Source organism: Macaca mulatta, chromosome 9 (genome assembly GCF_049350105.2).
Source record: "Macaca mulatta isolate MMU2019108-1 chromosome 9, T2T-MMU8v2.0, whole genome shotgun sequence".
NCBI classification, from domain to species: Eukaryota; Metazoa; Chordata; class Mammalia; order Primates; family Cercopithecidae; genus Macaca; species Macaca mulatta.
The window spans coordinates 24,674,539-24,689,233 of NC_133414.1; the positions used below are offsets into that span (position 1 = coordinate 24,674,539).

The 14,695-nt window shown below is 37.2% G+C and overlaps 1 protein-coding gene and 1 pseudogene across 1 annotated transcript in view; both read right to left on the bottom strand.

The window, feature by feature from the left end:
- C9H10orf67 (chromosome 9 C10orf67 homolog) overlaps positions 1-14,695 on the bottom strand; it is a 138,015-nt gene that overhangs the window by 12,015 nt on the left and 111,305 nt on the right. The window contains 2 exon segments of the mRNA XM_077945488.1: positions 11,250-11,310; positions 11,396-11,470. Coding sequence (XP_077801614.1) covers positions 11,250-11,310; positions 11,396-11,470 — 136 coding nt within the window.
- LOC114670266 (U4 spliceosomal RNA) lies at positions 9,205-9,270 on the bottom strand (annotated as a pseudogene).

Sequence of the window (14,695 nt, forward strand, 5' to 3'; positions counted from 1 at the left end):
AAAAAGAAAAAAGGTATCATTTTAAGTTGCTTAAAAGAGAAAAATCCAATATAAAGAATCATAAAAATATTGAAAAAAATGAAAAAAATACAATGCAAATATTACTAATACGAAAACTATTATAATGTTATTGATATAAGATACAATAGAATTTAAGACATCAAAGAGATTCCTGCCTCAGCCTCCTGAGTCGCTGGGAATACAGGCGTGTACCACCATACCCGGCCACACCAGGGTTAAAGAGGCCAGTGCATGCAACAATCCACAAGAAAAAATATGACAAATTAGGAAGCATTTAACATAGCCTTAAAACTTAGTATAACAAAAAACTGACAGAATTACTAAGAGAAACTGATCAATCTTCAGTCATAGAGAGATGTTTTTATATTTCTCTTTCAGAAAACATAAGAGATACATACAATAAATAGAACATACAATAAATTAGACGAATAAAGAATGTCTGAACTGCCAAATTAATAAGATGAGCTAATAGAAAGGTTACAAGGAACTTAGGAGTCATTAATTAAAGGTAAAGCAATCTCAACAAAGCATATTTAAAAATTTCTGTGTTAAAGAGACGATCATGATGGAATAAAATATTTAGAGTCAAGCAACAGTGAAAGTGCTGTCAAAATTTACCAGATGCAACAAAAGCATTTTTAGAGTCATAAATGCATTTATTAATATGTAATAAAAATGAGTAAGCTAGAGGAAAAAACAGAAATCTCTTTTAAAAATAGAAGGAAACAGCAGAGAAACACAAAAATCCAACAACCAAAAAAAAGTAGAGCAAATTAATAAACCAAACATTAGCACTTTAGAAAAGACTAAAAATTATATAACACTTTGACAGTATTAAGAACAAACATATGGTAAATGTATAAAACAACATCAGGGAGAGGCTGGGTGCAGTGGCTCAAGCCTGTAATCCCAGCACTTTGAGAGGCTGAGGTGAGCGGATCACTTGATGTCAGGAGTTCGAGACCAGCCTGGACAACACGGTGAAACCCTGTCTCTACTAAAAATATAAAAATTAGCCGGGCATGGTGGCACACACCTGTAATCCCAGCTACTTGGGAGGCTGAGGCAGGAGAGTCACTTGAACCTGGGAGGCGGAGATTGCAGTGAGCTGAGATCTTGCCACTGTACTCCAGCCTGGCCAACAGACTAAGACTCTGTCTCAGAAAAAAGAAAACATCAGGGGCAAAAAATAATTACAGATATTTTAGAATTAATGGGAGAATACAACGAACAAGTTTATTTCAATGTATTTGAAAACCTAGATCAAATGAATCGTCTAGAAAAAAATGTTGCTGCAATTGACTCAACAACAATAACAACAACAACAACAAAACACTAACAGCTATTAAAGAAACTAAATTTGTATTTGAAAATATCTCTCACCTTCACAAAGGACACTAGGTCCAGTTTGACAAATTTTTCACACCATCAAAGAAGAGATATCTTTGTTTTGTTTTTTTTTGAGACAGAGTCTCACTCTGTTGCCCAGGCCGGAGTGCAGTGGCGTGATCTCAGCTCACTGCAGCCTCTGCCTCCTGAGTTCAAGCAATTCTCCTGCCTCAGCCTCCTGAGTAGCTGGGATTACAGGTGTGCGCCACCACACCCAGCTAATTTTTGTATTTTTAGTAGAGACAGGGTTTCAACATGTTGGTCAGTCTGGTCTCAAACTCCTGACCTCATGATCCACCTGCCTCTGTCTCCCAAAGTGCTGGGATTACAGGCCTGAGCCACCACACTCAGCTGAGATACCTATTATATATTAACTCTAATCATCTGAAAGAAGAGGTAGAAGAATCTAAACCTTCCTACTGAGTCGAGTATAGCCTTTATATCCAAACTAGATAATGGGAATTCAGGGAAAAAAATTATAGACCAAACTCAGAAGAAAAATTCTACATAAAAGACCAGAAAATTAAAATTAATTATGAACACAAAAGTTAAGAAATACAAGTATAATTTAACATGAGAAAATGTATTAATATATTTCAACATTAACAGATAAAAGGAGAATGATCACAATTATCAGCTTAATAGGTAAAGGGGGGAAAACCAGGTAAAGCTTAGCCATCAATTTGTTATAAAAACTTTCAGCACCTGCTATAGAAGAGAACTTTAGTGACTTGATTAAAGAATAGCTATGACAAACCTACAATAAACATCATACTTCATGATGACACTTTAGAAATTATCCTGTTAGAGACAGAAACCAAAAAAGGATGCCACCGACTGCTCTATTACAATACTGGAAATTCTAGCCAGTGCATTAAGAAAAAAAAAAGTACATACAAGAGACAAGTCTTTCAAATTATAGATGATGTGATTGTCCAAATATAAATAAGAAATTTTTCAGCTATAAGGCCCACAGAGTTCAGCAAGTTTGTTAAACATAAGATCAAAAGCATAAAAATAGTCAATAATAATAGATACTTAGAATGATCATAGAAAAATGATTCCTTTCATAATGGCAACAAAAAGTATAATTTACTTATATCTATAAGTGTCTCAGGAATAAATTCAATAAAAGATATGTAAACCTTTTATGAAGATAGTGTAAAACATAATTTAAAAATATACAGGAGGCTCCAAATCAATGGAAAGTTGTAATGTATTCATAGCTGGAAGGATTCAATATCATAAAAATGTGAATTCTCCCAGATCAATCTTTATATCAAAATACCAACAGTCTTTTCATGGAACTTGAGTAGAAAAGACAAGTAGGTAATTTGCACAGAATGAAGATCCTAGGAAAAGCTCCTACCAACACGGAGACTCGGCATATGTCAGAGGTAGCATTACAAAAGGGAAGGGGGCAGGAAAGGGAGGGTAAATGATGATATGATAATCAGCTATTCTATTGCAACAAAAGACTCCAAAACTACATCATCTACAAAAATTAATTCTGTGTGGCGATTCCTCAAGGATCTAGAACTAGAAATACCATTTGACCCAGCAATCCTATTACTCGGTGTATACCCAAAGGATTATAAATCATTCTACTATAAACATATGCACATGTATGTTTATTGCGGCACTATTCACAACAGCAAAGACTTGGAACCAACCCAAATGTCCATCAATAATAGACTGGATAAAGAAAATGTGGCTCATATATACCATGGAGTACTATGCAGCCATAAAAAAGGATGAGTTCATGTCCTTTGCAGGGACATGGATGAAGCTAGAAACCATCATCCTCAGCAAACTAACACAGGAACAGAAAACCAAACACCATATATTCTCACTCATAAGTGGGATGTGAACAATGAGAACACACGGACACAGGGAGGGGAACGTCACACACTGGGGCCCGTCAGGGGGTGGGGGATACGGGAGGGATAGCATTATGAGAAATACCTAATGTAGGTGATGGGCTGATGGGTACAGAAAACCGCCATGGCACACGTATACCTATGTGACAAAACTGCACATTTTGCACATGTATCCCAGAACTTAAAGTATAATAAAAAAATTAATTCTGGTGCTTTCAAAGGCCTAAGTGTGAAAGTCAAATTGGTAATATTTTTAGAAGACAATGTGGGATTGTTTCTATAAGCTTAGAGTGGGAGATTTTTTTCTAGGAAAGGCAATCAAAGAACAATTCATAAATTAAAATATTAAAAATATTACTACATAAAAACTTTTTAAAAATTTGATTCAACTAGACATCAAAAGCAAAGTTAAAAGACACGCCACAGACAGGAAGAAGATATTTATGAAGTGTGAAACTAACAAAGAGATAATGTTCAGAATGTATAGACTCCTATAAAAAAGAACCACCCAATTATAGAACAATCATCTACTTCTAGCACCAAGCAATTCATAGAAGAGGAAACTAAAATGGCTAATAAACATATAAAAAATATTCTTATTAGTTATCAGGGAATTTCAAAAAAAGAATAAAATGCAATTTCACGCCCTTCAGATCAGCAAAAATTAAAAATATGGCAACTCCAAGTGTGAGTAGGAAAATGGAACAATACAAACTCATAACCTACTGATATGTGTGTAAAGTAGAGTAACCATTTATTAGCATATTCTGACACTATATAGTAAAGTTACTAGAACTCAGCAGCCCCTCTTCTAGGTATTTAGTGAACCTCTCGCTATGTACACTATGAGAAATAGCAGCTATTTATGAATCTAACAAACTGAAAATCTTCTGAATTCCCATCAACAGCAGAATGAATATGTTGTAGAATATTCACGTTACACAATGGAATACACTATACAGCAGGTAAAATAAATGAACTCAAGCTACATACAGCAAAATACTGTACATACATTTCAAAAACATTTACAGGTAAAAATTAAGAACACATACTTCCACCATCATGGATATAATGTTTGAAAACATGCCAAATGATGTTATAAATTGTTTGTACGTGTATACGTATGAGTGTGTGTGTGTGTGTGTGTGTAGTGATATAAAATATGTATGATTGACAAACTCTAAAATCAAGGCAGTGGTTACCTCTGGGTAGAGAAGGAGGAATTGTATCAACTCAGTCTTCACTGTCTTACTTTTATGACTCAAGCATGGCAAAATCTAATAGAGCCAGGTGATGTTCAACATATAATTCTCTGTATTCCATGAATATCTGAAATATTTCCTAATAAAAAATTTCTACAAAATGTCTATAAATAAAATTATGTCATCGTTTTTGGATCAACTCTAGCTTACATTTGTGTAGAATTTAATAGTAGACAAAATACTTCCTTTCTGTAACATCCTTTTTCCCATGTGATTGTTTATTTGAAGATGGGGAACTTTGATTAAAGAAGTTGAAGAAGCCAGGAATGTGATAAGCTGAAGATTGAAACCCAGTGACATTTGTAGAAGCCGACGCTTCATAAATACCACTCTTCTGATCTCAGTTTATTCCTTCAATTTCCAAACTGGGGGTTCCAGCAGCTGAGAGGAATATTAATACGACACCTTTCATATACAAAGATGCCACGTCAAACTCAGTTAAGGGTACCCTCGGTAAGCCCATGGATTTGCATGAATCCATGTATAATATCTTGTAACATTTTGCCAGCAGACTCATTCCTAAATTAAAAAGTTAATACCCACTCATTGCTGCACTAATTAAACACTTTCTCAACATTTTGCTACTACCATAATGGCTTATATGGTTTATAATGCCTCTTAAATGACCGTAATATCAGCCTGCAACCAGGCAGCAAGGTTTGGGATGAAATCATTGTCACAGGGTAGAGACACTGCTGGAATCCAACTCATGGCTTAACCGGACTAACGACACACACCACAAACATTCTTGTCTCCTGCCTTGTGCTTTAGAGAGCTTCAAACACTAGGTGTGGGTGTGATAAGGAATGTGATCAGTGGTATTTATTAAATCAAATATTGTCTATGTATGCTTAAAAACATCACTAGACTGAAATAAGACAGTCCATCAAATTAATAAAGGACATTTTAATATGTATTAGTCTAACCTTTTTTCTACTAAATTTTTATGATCTTGCAAATTCAAAGTAATTACCTGCCTATTTATTTCAAAGATTAGCACTGTATTTTCAAAGCATATGGGTTGCCTTCCCTTTTCATTTCTAACATTTTTCAATCCCAATCTGACCTATGGACAGAGCCTGAGTTAGAGAGAGAGCCTCTTTTTTTTTGTCTTCACTTCTCTAATGCAGTTGGTCATCCTAACCAATTTCTATACTATTGGGAATTCACTGTATTTGGAAGGAAAAACAGAGACAGGCTGCTGATCTTCCAGGTTTTTATTTGTTTGTTTGTTTTGAGACAGGGTCTTTGTTGCCCAGGCTGAAGTGCAGCGGCACCATCACGGCTCACTGCAGCCTCCACCTCCCTGGGCTCAGGTGATCTTCCCACCTCAGCTTCCCTACTAGCTGGGACTATGGGTGCACATCACTACACCAGGCGCTTTTTTTTTTTTTTTTTTTTTTTTGTAGAGATGGGGCTTCCCCATGTCGCTCAGGTTGTTCTCAAACTCCTGAGCACAACCGATCCACCTGCCTTGGCCTCCCAAAGTATTGGGATTACGGTGTGAGCCACCATGCCCAGCCCCAGGTTTTAATTTATCATCTAGTATGCTAAAGTATATGCCTCAAGTATTAATAGAAAATATCTCTAAATGTATAAAAAGCAAGGGAAATTCCTAAGAAAAAGTGGTTGAGAATTAGCTCAAGTCTCAAAGACAAAGATGACATGCACAACCTAGAAATATAAAATTTGAATAATAGGTAACTGATGGCAATAAGGGAAGTAATGGAAAAGTTGATGGCAGTGACATTAACATTTACAGACCCCGTAATACATTATATTTAGTAAATCAGGTTAGTCCTGGTACTTAACTCACAATTCATTGATTAACTCTTCCTAACATTTTTATGGCCATCAATTCTATGTGAAATATACTGTTTGGATATACATTGTAATATTAAAAACTATGCACTTGAATATGAATCTGAAAACCTTAACAAATTATATCAATTATAGCTGACAGTCTAGAAACAATATATAAACCAATGCTAACACTTATGCCTGAAACTTCTTTTTATTTCTTATCTAACTTCCAACTTCTTACATGATTTTAAAACTTGTTTTTGTATTTAAAACAACAGGGGCAACTGAACTTCACTTTCAAACAATATTTATTTTTATAAATCAGTGCAAAATATACTTATTGAAAATACATCTTGGGTCCAAAGCTTCAAAGGGTGAAAAGGAAGATTTTAAATTATATCTGATATATTACGATTGTTCTGTCTTTTAAAACCCTTTTCAGATCACCCCCTGGATGTTTCTTCCCTAGAAGTCTCAGAGAATTAACAACACAATGTAATCTAGGTTTAAATTTGGGTTTCTCCTGTGTTTCAGATACTGATGTTTGAGCTTTCTCTTCCTGACAAGCCACTTAAAGAGTCACTGTTACTTTGAGGTTTTATCTATAAGATTCGTGTCTTTTGGGCTCATTAAGAACATTTCCAAAGATTACAATGTCAATAGCACCTAATTACTGGACTGTGAGAAAGGTCTTCTTGAGTACATAAAATCTGTGGCAGTGCACAGTACACAATAGGCAGCTCAGATCCCAAATTTTATCACAAGTAAGTAGCAAACAAATTAATAATGTTACCTGTGCTCTCTTGGATAATTACTACTGCATAAAAACTGCTTTGAAATGTTGCAGATAGTATTGTATCTCATTCTTTTAATCCCCTTAGAGTAACAAGGATTTATTTGTCTCTTAAACTTTCTATGTTGCATGTACCACTCGACTTTCTCGTTCTGTTTAGAACTTTTAGAACTTGCAACGTAACAAAAGGTCATTTTCAACCGGTCTAGGAAGGACATATCACCTGATATGACATTGTTTTAAATTAAATTTTATATTTTACTTTACTCTTTTCAAAATATATACTGTATGTTTTGATACTATTGCTAGATTTTATTTTTTACTTATGCCTGGCAGAAAATCAGCTACTGCAGAAGCAGAGGAGGCTGGGCACAGTGGCTCATGCCTGTAATCACCAGCACTTTGAAAGGGTATGTATGGCAGCAGGAGAGCTTGAGCCCAGGAGTTTGAGACCAGTCTGGGCAACATAGTGAGACCCTGTCTCTACAAAAAATAAAGCAATTAGCTTGATGTGGTGGTGTGTGCCTGTAGTTCCAGCTACTACTCAGAAGGCTGAGGCAGAAGCATCACCTGGGTCCAGGAGTTTGAGACTGCAGTGAGCTATGACTGGAGCACTGCACTCCAGCCTGGATAACAGAGCAATACCCCATCTCAAGAGAAAAAAAAAAAGCAGTAGAGATTAGCTGTTTTAATTTATTAGCCTACTGTTTAGGGCATCATTACTTTCATGGGGGGATTAAAATATAGATTTGCAAGGCTTTAGCTTGGGATTATACTATGAACAGCTCAAGAGGACAGGCAGAGAGAAGAATCAGCTAGGCATATCACATATATGATCTCACTTCATCCTCATAACAAACCTAAGAGGTGGGGTTGCCATGTCTGTTTTACACAACAGGGAGCACTAAGATGAAGGCACCAGTGAGTAAGTAGTCACCTAAGCTTGGAAGCAGTCTGTCAGCCTCCAAAGCCCAGGTTCTCTCTGTTACACCATGGATATTCCCCACTGTGTTTTGTTGCAAATGGGATATTTTCCGTGTTGTCATGCATAAATCTTGGGGCAGGTGAAAATAATTGAGTGTGGATTAGCACGTACCCTTAGCCTACACTGGATTTGAATCCAGCTGCTCCACTTATTTGCAATATAAACCTACCAGTTTACAAACCTCTCTGTATTCAATGGTCTTACCTGTAAAATGGGGGAAAGCAAGAGTACCTACCTCATAGGGTTTTTGTGAGGATTAAAGTAAAAATGTGAAAGGCATTTAGAATATTACGTATATCCACTGAATGCTAGTTACATGTAATTTCACAAAGTGTTTTGTGGTGTGAAAGTATAGCCTAAGAAGCTCAAACTTTGATGCCAACACTGAGGATTCTGTAACAGAAAGGATAATGTTCCATAGGATATTTTAAATATTCCTATCCTATTTACATATTTAAAAATGGAATGCATTTTAACTTTAAAGTGTTCAGTTTGGGATCTGTTACCAAACAGGTTATAGTAACCCCTTATATTTTATGTACCTGTATTAGTCCATTCTCACACCGCTATAAAGAACTACCTGAGACTGGCTAACTCATGGAGAAAAGAGGTTTAATTAACTTAGTTTCACAGGCTTAACAGGAAGCATGGCTAGGAGGCCTCAGGAAACTTACAATCATGGCGGAAGGGGAAGTAAGCACATCTTACAATGGAGGAACAGGAGAGACAGAGAGAGACAGCGAAGTGCCACACACTTTTAAACCATCAGATCTCATGAGAACTTACTATCATGAAAACAGCATGGGGGAAATCAGCCCCCATAATCCAATCACCTCCCACCAGGCCCCTTCTCCAATTCGACATGAGATTTGGGCAAAGACACAAATCCAAACCATATCAATACCTAATACCTGTTTAATAGATATTTTTGAATTAGTGCTTGAAAGCATTAATAATGTATTAAACTATTTCCTGGGAGTCTGAAGAGGGTACTCAACCTTGTAAAGTACTTTGGGAGCTTGGAATAACTTGTTTGGTGAAGATTAGCAATAATCTAGGCTAATTTGGTCCTTTTATTAGCAATAATCACACCTCAGATAAACCTTATTGGCTGCAATATTGCCACTGCACAAAGCTATTTTGGTCCTTTAAATGTCCAGCTTGAAAGCCATCTGCAAGGCATTACCACTAAAGATCATGCTTTCTAAAGAGAAGATTCATTTACTCCCCAAATTAGAAAATCAGTAATTCAGCTTTCCTCTTAACATTCATTTAGTTTTTTTTATTCAGTAAAAATAGGAAATTTATTTCTAGTAAATTTTGGATTAACTGGAACCAATTAATAAGAAATTTTTGTTAACTGGATTATTTCCCAAAACTATCTTTAGAGGGAAGAACATTACATGTCAAAGCTGTATCTGAGATTGAAAAGGAGGAAATTTCATGGTTATGTCCACAGGCTTCTGATGTGAGCATTTTATCTTATGCCTCCTCTATAATGCTGATTAATATTCAGAATGATGAGCCTTATAGCACACTGTAAAATTATGGATCATAAAACATTTATATTCAATTTTATTAGTAAGGCAAAAAAATGAGCTAACAGATTTTAGGAGGATTTTCAGTAGACAGAGCGGCAGTAACTCTACATTTTGCATTTTCAGGGCTTAGAAAAGGGAGTGACAGTGTTTGTTTCAGTGGGGCTGCCTTATGTGTCATGTGGCTATCAAAATTTATTTGTGTCACTTCAAGGGGACCTTTGCAAAATGGTTTTCTTGGCTAGGGAAAATCAGTTTTCAATGCAAAATCCTCAATTGAATTTTTAGGGAATGGAATTCTATGGTTAATTAAACTTCCTAACTAAAATTGCAGGCCATAAGTGAATTAATACAGAAGTAGAAAACCAAACACCACATGTTCTCACTTATAAGAGCTAAACATTGAGTACACAGGGACATAAAGATGGGAATAAAAGACACCGGGGTCTCCAAAAGGAGGGAGGGACGGAGGCAAGGGTGGAAAAACTTCCTATCCCATACAACTAATTACTAGTTCACCAATTGGGTGATGAATTCCATCAAAGCCCAAACCTCAGCATCATGCAATACATCTACACAGCAAATCTGCACATGTACCCCTGGAATCTAAAGTTAAAAAAAATTTCAAGACAACTAAACTCATTAATCCATATGTTTACATAAAATGTGAGTACATTAAGATGCTTTAGAAATAATTTCAGCCTGGGCAACATAACAAAACCTCATCTCTAAAAAAGCCAACCAATCAACCAAGCAAACAAAAATCAGCTGGGCATGGTGGTATGCACCTGTTGTCCCAACTACTCAGGAGGGTGGGACAGCCAGGTTGCCCAGGCTGGTCTAAAGCTCCTGGACTCAAGCATCCCAAAGTGCTGGGATTACAGGTGTGAGCCATCAGGCCCAGTCTACTCTTCTTGTAATTATTAAGTTGGAAAAAAATAGGAATTTAACAGGAGCTTCAGGTTTGTTGGCAGTTTAATTTAAAAAAAACAAATGAGATTCCAACTAAGGCGGTTTCTGGTTTTGAAGTAAAAGTAATTTTTTTTTTTTTTTAAATTTAAAGACAGGGTCTCACTCTGTCACCCAGGCTGGAGTACAGTGGCATGATCTTGGCTCACTGCAGCCTCGACCTCCTGGGCTCAAGCAAATTCTCAGCCTCCTGAGTAGCTGGGACTATAGGTGTATGCCACTACGCCTGGCTAATTTTTATATATATATATATATATATATATTTTTTTTTTTTTTTTTTGTAGAGGTAGTCTTATATGTTGCCTAGGCTGATCTCAAACTCCTGGTTTCAAGTGATCCTCCCTCAGCCTCCAAAAGTGCTAGGATTACAGGCAAGAGCCATTGGGCCTTGCATAGATTGATTTTCAATTAGCAGTGATCAGTAGTCAGAAGTATATATTAGTATTCTTTTATTCAGTTTATCTGTGCAATAATTTTATAAATTGGCTGAAAAAAGTCATGCATTTGCCCAGAATACCAAATACCTCAGGGTACAAAAGAAAAGCAAAGTTAATCTAGACTAAGTAGCCGTTCTGGTGTGAACCTCATTTCCAACAAAAAGATTCTTACCTTTTGGTGAAAGTTGAAGGGATGCCTGATCACTGACTACATCCACATGCTTACTGTCTACCTGTAAGTGAATCAAAAATTTTCATTACTTAAGTTGAATAATATTAACTCAGTAAATATTTAAGAGAGAGAAATAAGCTACTTACTGAAGATGTACAATGACTTGAAGAGGATGTACCTGTTATGGTTGTTCTAGATTGCACTAATAAGGGTTTTACTTTCTGAAAGACACAAAAGATATGTACTGTGTTATCAGGAGGAAATAATAGTCAAATCAAATGGACGTTAATGTTCTCCAGCCTTTAGTTGACCAAGATATGGAAACTATGCTTGTCACTTATTTGCTCAAATATGGCTGGGGAAATCCTTTTCTTTATTCCAATGGGATAGAGTCTCTTTCTTCTTCAGCCCACTTTGAAAGAAAATTTAAGAAAACTATTTTCCTTAGTATCTCTTCTGACTCGACTTCCTTTTGGTTGTCCCTACAATTGAGACTTACTACTTGCAACTGTTTGGAAGCCACAAGGGCGTCCCTACCACCTCCTAGTTACTAGAAGCTACAGCAATGGTGTCCTGATTCCCAAGTTAAAGAAAAGTTTCCTGAAATTAAAGGAAGCACATACTTCTAGAAATGATATATTATGAGATCTAGATGAAAATCTCCTTAAGGCTTTTGGCTGGGACAATGGAGTATAAGAATATATGGATTCAAGGAAATGTAGACAGATGACTCTGGAAATGAAAAGGCTGAAATGAAATGCAAAGGACTTTTGGATGTGGTATGGAAAGATTACCTGTGAATAAAACACAGACATAGAACTTAAATCCAAATAAGACTTTCATTTCTTATATTTTTCAGTGGTGCTGTAAGCTGATGAAAAACGCAGGGTCCAGGCATGGTGGCTCATACCTGTAATCCCAGCATTTTGGGAGGTCGAGGTGGGAGGATCGCTTGAGTCCAGGAGTTTGAGACCAGCCTGGGTAACATGGCAAAACCTCGTCTCTACAAAAACTACAAAAGTTAGCCAGGTGTGGTGGCACATGCCTGTAGTCCCAGTTACTTGAGGGGGCTAGGGGAGCTGAGGCGGGAGAATGACTTGAACCCAGGAGGTCGAGGCTGCAGTGAGCAGTGATTGTGCCATTGCACTCTAGCCTGGGTGAAAGAGTAAGACCTTGTCTCAAAAATAAATAAATAAAGCAAGCAGGCAAGTAGGAATACTCAGGTCCTAGACCAAGAGAAGATGGAAACCCAGGACTTCCACCCTGGAGCTCTCATTCACTTGGAGGGCATTTGCCAAACTTCCTGAATATGTGCATGAGTTGTCAAAGGTTCCTATGACTTGGGAGGACAGGATACAACTCAGGGTCCACCTAAGGTGTGGAATTTAACAAGACACTCCCACCCCACTGTACGTGTGGGACTGTAATGCTATAACCAGAGTAAAGGTAAAATACTACCTCAAGTGAGGCTCCCCCAAGCAGTTTGCAAGGAAAATGCCTGCTTCTAAGGTTGGCAACTAGTTGAATACCATTAAAAAAAAAACCCTCTTTGTTGGGCGCAGTGGCTTACGCCTGTAATCCCAGCACTTTGGGAGGCCAAGGCAGGCAGATCACGAGGTCAGGAGATCGAGATCATCCTGGCTAACACAGTGAAACCCCATCTCTACTAAAAATACAAAAAATTAGCCCGGTGTGGTAGAGGGTACTTGTAGTCCCTGCTACTCTGGAGGCTGAGGCAGATGAATGGTGTGAACCCGTGAGGTGGAGCTTGCAGTGAGCGGAGATTACACCACTGCACTCCAGCCAGGGCGACAGAGCGAGACTCCGTCTCAAAACAAAACAAAACAAAACAAAACCCACATAAAAACAAAACAAACAAACAAAAAACACCCTCCTGTGAATTCCTAACCATTACTAGCCCATGCCATTTGCCAGCTGAATTCACAAGGTGGTCTGAAAAGTAATATGCTAAAAAAATTAATTTAACTAATTCCAGAATAATGGTGTTCATGGCAATGGAAAGAAGCACATTTAAACCTTTTATGGAAAAATTCCTCTTCAGCCGAGTCCTCAGAGAATTTTTATAAATAAGGTTCCAAGGAAAGTGAGCAGTTCATTGTCAAAAATCTGTATATACATCATGAGTAGTTGCTAGCATAAACAAGATAGTAGAACCAGAGTCTCTAAAACTTCAAATATAGAAATTCTCAGTCATAGAATATAAAATAAGTATGTTTAATATGTTTCAAGAAATAAAACGTAGAAGCTTGATGAATAATTTGTTTGCATATTTAAAAAAGCAAACAAAATTTATTTCTATTTTTTAGAAAAATTATAAATATAATAATTGAAATGAAAATCAAGAGGCCAATTTTAGCAGAAAAATTATACATCTGTGAAAATAATAATAAATTGCAAGAGAGAATGAAACATATTATCAAGGATGCAACTCAGAGAGACAAAGTGATGTCAAATATAAAGGCTAAGCAATAGCAATATGAAGGATAGAGGGAAAAGGTAAAACCTCATTTGGTCAGAGTAGAAGACAGAAAAGAATAGGAGTACGGCAAAATATAGAGTTAAGAACTGAACACTTTCCAGAACTGATGAAACAAACTGACCTCAACTTTCAAGAATCCTGATAAATTTCAAACAGAATAAACAAAAAGAAATTCACAACTAGACACATCATAGTAAAAATGCAGAACACTGAAGAAAGAGACCTTAAAAGCAGCTAAAGACGAGAGACAGATTAATGTTAAGAAAGTCACAGTTAAAGAGACAGCAACATTCCAATGCTAACAATGTGTATTAGTCTGTTCTCAGGTTGCTGATAAAGACATACTGGAGACTTTACAAAAGAAAGAGGTTTAATTGGACTTACAGTTCCACGTGGCTGCGAAAGTCTCACAATCATGGTGGAAGGCAAGGAGGAGCAAGTCACATCTTATGTGGAAGGTGGCAGGCAGAGAGGCGCGCTCGTGCAGGGAAATCCCCTTTATATAACCTTCAGATCTTGAGAGACTTATTCACTATCACGAGAACAGCACGGGAAAGACCCGCCCCATGACTGAATTACCTCCCGCTGGGTCCCTCCCATAACACACGGAAAGTCAGGAAGAGATTTGGGGCCGGGCTCGGTGGCTCACGCGTGCAATCCCAGCACTTTTGGAGTCTGAGGCAGGCGATTCACGAAGTCAAGAGATTCAGACCATCCTGGCCAACATGGTGAAACCCCATCTCTACTAAAAACACAAAAATTAGCTGGCGTAGTGGCAAGTGCCTGTAATCCCAGCTACTCAGGATGTGAGGTAGGAGAATCACTTGAACCCGGGAGGCAGAGGTTGCAGTGAGCCGAGATCGTGCCATTGCACTCCAGCCTGGGCGACAAGAGTGGAATTCCATCTCAAAAAAAAAAAAAAAAAAAAAAAAAAGGATGAGATTTG